The sequence below is a fragment of the Triticum urartu genome, chromosome 6 (genome assembly GCF_003073215.2).
Source record: "Triticum urartu cultivar G1812 chromosome 6, Tu2.1, whole genome shotgun sequence".
NCBI classification, from domain to species: Eukaryota; Viridiplantae; Streptophyta; class Magnoliopsida; order Poales; family Poaceae; genus Triticum; species Triticum urartu.
In genome coordinates this window covers 543,909,637-543,915,388 of record NC_053027.1, presented here as the reverse complement: position 1 = coordinate 543,915,388, position 5,752 = coordinate 543,909,637, and the positions used below count along the sequence as shown (strand labels likewise).

The window sequence follows — 5,752 nt, the reverse complement described above, 5'->3', positions numbered from 1 at the left end:
CTTTCTCCTCATCAAATACATAGTACATATAATCATCAGCCACAAAGCCCTCACTCCCAATAAGAGAAAGCATTGTCAAATATGATATGTCTGACTGGTATAAATTTCGAACCACAGATTCTCTGGCATTGAAATGGAACCAAATTGACCACTTTGGGTCATCAATTCTGAAAATTATAAAATGAAATACCTTTATTAACTGAATACATGATTACTGAACCTAAGTAGGCACAATATTGAGTTTCTGTCAAACTGCTTTTTTCAGTTTCTTACACAACAAAGTATGCACAATACTAACAATTTCCAAGATGGCCATAACTGAATCTAACCATGCAAAAAACTAGCCTAAATTACCGATTCTCTGAATCTCTGAATCTCTGAATCTCACAACCATGCAAAAAACTAGGCCGTACCTGCCGCCGCCAACAGAACGAGGAAGCTTCCGCCGACCTTGAGCTCTACTTCTTGTCGTCGATGGTGGTCGCGCCGGCGCCAACCAATCCAACCTCTGTTGCGCACCGCCAGCGGAAGGATTAGATTCGGACTGAGAAGGCTGCTGCGCCGCGCTGCCGCCCGGAGGTATGCCTGAATCGCCGCCGGAGTTTGCATCCACACCCGCCATGGCTGCCGACGGCTAGGGCTAGGAGCTCGGGGGAGAGTGAGAGAGCTGGTGGGGACGAGCGGCCCGGTCGGCCAGGTTATGACCTGGTCCCGACCAGGTGCGACCGACGAGCGGCTCTAACGGCCCCGCGCGTGCGCCGTCAGCCGTTAGGCGGGCCGCCAGCCTGGCACGTGGGCCACTCACGTCAGAATCGCGGTTAAAATGATCTAAACCACCATTCAGTCAACCTGGTAGTTTTTAGTCACGTTTTTACGTTTTTTTGGTAGTTTTCGGTCACTTTTAAAAAAGTGGTAGTTCTGTGGGACGCGAACCCCTAAAGTGGTAGTTATTAATAGACAAGTTCACGATCCATCGAATTCCCCCTTTCTTAGAAACAACATTACAAGTAGACACCAGCAAGTGAAACCTTTTCTTGAAACTGCACGTCCCAATCTGGTAAACGAGCTGGAGCCTTGTGTAACTCCAGCCAGCGGCAGAGCTACGTTGAGGCCAGGGGGGACACTGCCCCCCACCCTTGGGATATTCTTTGAAGAATTTTTTTCTGTAGCGGGAAATTAGAACCTGTATCCGAAGAAGTACAAAAGTGAAATAGCAATTCAGATGCCTATGGAACCGTCAAACGAAACCTCAAAACGAAACTACAATTCTTTAGTCCCTTGAGTTCGTTCCCCTTGATTAAGCTCATAAGAATTACGAGGCTGAATAAAGCTTACCAGGCTCTGCATGTGAACTCAGCGCTGGCTCCTAGCAGCAGAGAACCGTCCTAGGCCATCCCGGCAGCACAGGAAGAAGACCCCCATGACAATGGGCGAAACCACTGCCCGTGCCACCACAATGCCGAGTACAACGGCTTGCATGGTACGTGACTTTTGGAAGATCTCCATCCATGTGTTGTGTTCTGGGGACTGTCCATGTATCTCACTCTAGCAGATTGATGTGCATTGGACAGCCAGAGCTGCGCTATACTATAGCACCCGCTACCAGCGATCGGGTGGCTCACGGGCCCCTCTCACGGGCAAGAAGGAGATGATACTGCGACATCATAGTGAAAGATCAAATTAAATCGACGACTACATTATCAAGGCATTGAGATGACGGTGGGCATGCCCCATGGGAAGCGATTGGACTATGAACTTATAATTTTCATTTTTAATGCTATTGTCCAGAAAACATATTTCTTGCTTCTACTGAACACCCTGTAAAATCCCTCGGAAACAATATGTTCACGGCGCAATTCAGTTGCTTGGGTGATTGGGACAAAGTGATTGAGGGAGAGGACCACATGGACCTTCAAGGGTAACCCAGTTCTATTAGCTCCATACGATGGTTTCACTAAGCCGACCTCGATTGGGTTATTCAGCTGATGATTGGCAATCTGTAACCCGATTCTATTAGGGTAACACAGGTACACCTCCTGAGAAGCACCCTAAGAAGAATGATACCAGTGCTGCTGCAAAGGCTGGGATTTTCTACATGATGCCGTGACTGGATTGCAGCTCTGCTATCCTCCTCATCCTCTGCTTTTCTGCTAAACGGCGTTCCGGAAGTTTAGTTCAGCATCAACGTGACCTCAGGTAGGGTGATCCATTATTGCCGCTTCTGTTCATCCTGGCCATTGCCCCACTTTACAGATTGATCGTCAAAGCCGCTAAATTGGATGTTTTCGATTATCTGACAGCCCTGCGGCTTGCTGCTGCTGACGAAACCTCGTGTGGAAGCCAGTCACCGTCAGCCTTTTTTGTTTTTCTAGTAAAGGTCACAATCATTTTCTTCTTTTTAGGAATAGGTCACCGTCACCTTTTTTCTGAGACACGACACCCTTTATTAATTGTAAAGGTTCATAGGAATTAATATAAATAATCTTGGGCAAATCTAAGAGCCAAACATGACGCCTGGTAGAGAGAGAGAGGATACCGCTTTGGCGAGATTATGTGCATCAACATTAAAGTGGCAATTCGCATGGATAAATTAACGCCTCAGAACAAACTCCGTTGAAAGTTGATCTCTCGTAAGATTGTCGCATGCCGGCAGGGGGTGTCACGTGTCAGATGTGATATTGGCCACCACTTCCAAGCAGTCTGAAACAATACACAGCGAGTCGAGATGAAGATCCGTAGCCAAATCCATACATAGCCTGCTTGCACGCTTGAGCTTCCAGTGTCGCAGGATCGACGAGCCCCTCGAGGTCACCATCAGCTTTGAAAGGTCAAGCGCAAGAGCATGCAAAACCTTCGTCTGAGGCGAAGTCATCGTGGTCGTCGGCGGCGGCGCCATGAACGTGTTCGCGGGGGGTGGCGGCGGCGCGGGGCCGGGGGCCGAGGCGCCGGCGAGGGACGACGTGGGGGCGCTGCTGGAGCTGACGCCGCACAAGATAGCGGTGTGCCACCTCGTGCAGGTCTTGGAGCCGCCGGCCCCCTTCCAGTCCGTCGCCCACCACAACCGCCTCGGCCTCTTCCTCTTCTCCCTCACCCGCGTACGTTCCTCTCGCTCCTACGCTCGTGCCCCCTTTCAGTCTCGTCCATGTTGGTCTAAATATTCTTGGAAAAAGCTATGTTCCCCTAATACTTGAATTTCCTTTGTGCAGGCAGCAGCAGTGGTGAATTCTCTTTTCACTACATGCTACAAGTACAACATGCAAGCAGAGAATGCAGCTGTTCTTTTATTACTTGCGGAAATACATAAAGTAAGACAAATCATTTTTGTTGAGACTGGAACCTAATAAGTATTGACTAGCAAATATGCCCGTGCGTTGCAACGGGAGACAAAAAATTATGGCTCACCAAATAAATATGACTCAATATCCTGATGTATGAGCATACTCTATTTTAACATAGTGGCTCACCATGTTGCCATTTATTTTATTTTTCTCACCCTAGGCGATGATGGTCGCGATGTCCACATGATCACAATGCATTTCGTGGTAAATCACAAGGCTATGAAATTTCCAGTGCATGCCACACTTATCATTATGTTGCGCAAGGGAACGTCTAAAACTTTAAAAACAAATCTTATTGACCACGAACTACTCCCAACACCAAGATATATAAAGACTTTCGAAAAACTAATCAAATCCTGGACATAAAATACTTTTGAATCAGTGAACACTTTTCGAATCGACAATTTTGTTTTTAAATTTTTGATTTTCTCAAAAAAAAAATCATGAACATTAGTTTTGTTTACAATTTTTTTAAATGTATGAACCAGTTTCGAATTCATTAACATTTTTTGACTCAACAAACATTTTTCCAATCGACGAACTTTTTTAAAAAAATTGGGGAACACATTTTTATTTTTATTTTTGTGAATGTATATTTTTTTTCAGATTCCCGAATATGTTTTGGTTACACGATCATTTTTTCAAAATCATGAACATGATTTTATTTCCCGACCATTTTTTCCAAAAATTGTGATTTTTTATAATTTTATGAACAGTTTTGCAAAAACACCAACATTTTTTGAATCTGCAAAACTTTTATGATTTTCTAACATTTTTGAATTCACATATATTTTTATGATTTCTCAAACATTTTTTTGAAAAGTTGCAACTTTTAGAATATTAAAATCCCGAATTAATTTAAATAATCAATAAGAAATCATGAACATTAGTTTTGTTTACATTTTTTTAAATGTATGAACCAGTTTCGAATTCATTAACATTTTTTGACTCAACAAACATTTGTTCAATCGATGAACTTTTTAAAAAAAATTGGGGAACAAATTTTTATTTTTATTTTTGTGAATGGACATTTTTTTCAGATTCCCGAATATGTTTTGAATACATGATCATTTTTTCAAAATCATGAACATGATTTTATTTCCCGACCATTTTTTCAAAACATTGTGATTTTTTATAATTTTGTGAACAGTTTTGCAAAAACATCAACATTTTTTGAATCTGCAAAATTTTTATGGTTTTCTAAACATTTGAATCTGCAAAATTTTGTTTTGAATTCACATATATTTTTATGATTTCTCAAACATTTTTTTTGAAAACTTGCAACTTTTAGATTATTAAAATCCCGAAATAATTTAAATAACAAATAAGAAAAAAAAATGAGAAAAGAAAAGATAAAAATAAAAAATAAAAAAAACAGGAGAGTAAAGCCCTGCACATGGGCCGGCCCATGAACGCATACATGGATAGGGACATGCGTGAGAAAGGAAAGATAAATACTGTGAAAGCTGGGATTCGAACCCTGGTCTCGGCGCTACAGGAGCGATCAGCCAACCACTCTGCTATATGACAACGAAGGAGATGGTGATTTTTGGTCCGAAAAGTTGAATTGTTTTCCCACTTATGGGTGGCATTGGTGGGTAATTTTTATCAACTTAGAGGGTAATTTTAATGACGGACGACCAGAAGCGATAGCCGCTTTATTAGTAGGTAAAGAAATGTCATGCAGAGAGAACTAATATTTTCGCTCCCTCTCCCACAGAAGTCCGACAACGCAGTCCTTGGGCTCTCTTACGCGTTAGCCAGCCAATCGTTCTGCAAATCATTTAATTTGGATCTGCTTGAAGCTTCAGCCACACTTACTCTCGCTGAACTGTGGCTAGCTCTTGGATCAAGCCATGTAAAGAGGGCCCTAGGTCTTGTTTATCAAAGCCCTCCTATGATTCTCGTCCATGGCAGTCTTGAGTTGCGTGCTCGATCTCAGATAGTCTTAGCAAAATGTCATTTAACTGATCCAGAATTTTCAGGTATGAACCGGATGATGGTTTCCTATCCTGTGTTTCTTAGTTTACGCTTCGTTGTTTGATCGACCTTTCGTTATTATGACAGTTTTTGAAGATGCTCGTGCTGTTCTCAACCCACTAAATCAAGCGGCTGAAGACGTGCAGGTTTTAGAGGTGAGCTGATGGTTCCATCTGAAACATTCTTCCTGAACCATGAGAAATTACCGGGACTGAGTTCAAAATGCATGAAAAGGACCTAACATCTCCACACAAATGAAAATCTATTGTGATATGCAGTACCACGAGATGGCGGCAGAGGTGTATTATCTCAAGGCAATGACATATAACCACCTGGGCAAGGAAGGCAAGAGGGAGGAAGCCGCAGCTTGTTTCAAGGAGCACGTTACTGCCCTCGAGAACCTGTGCGACAAGGAGGATTCACGTGCTTACTGA

At 43.0% G+C, this 5,752-nt stretch overlaps 1 protein-coding gene across 1 annotated transcript; it reads left to right on the top strand.

Moving 5' to 3' along the window:
• Positions 1–2,894: 2,894 nt before the first annotated feature.
• On the top strand, positions 2,895–5,752 carry LOC125516960 (anaphase-promoting complex subunit 5-like). Its single transcript, XM_048682216.1, has 5 exons — positions 2,895–3,095; positions 3,207–3,305; positions 5,059–5,323; positions 5,406–5,473; positions 5,597–5,752. The coding sequence occupies exons 1-5, from the start codon at positions 2,895–2,897 to the stop codon at positions 5,750–5,752; spliced, it is 789 nt and encodes a 262-aa protein (XP_048538173.1).

What these genes read in the sequence shown, in the direction of transcription:
- LOC125516960 (XM_048682216.1), top strand. Translation starts at nt 2,895, where the DNA reads ATGAACGTGTTCGCGGGGGGTGGCGGCGGCGCGGGGCCGGGGGCCGAG. An exon ending in TACTTGCGGAAATACATAAA is followed by an intron (nt 3,306 to 5,058) that starts GTAAGACAAATC and finishes CCTCTCCCACAG; the next exon opens with AAGTCCGACAACGCAGTCCT. An exon ending in AAGACGTGCAGGTTTTAGAG is followed by an intron (nt 5,474 to 5,596) that starts GTGAGCTGATGG and finishes TGTGATATGCAG; the next exon opens with TACCACGAGATGGCGGCAGA.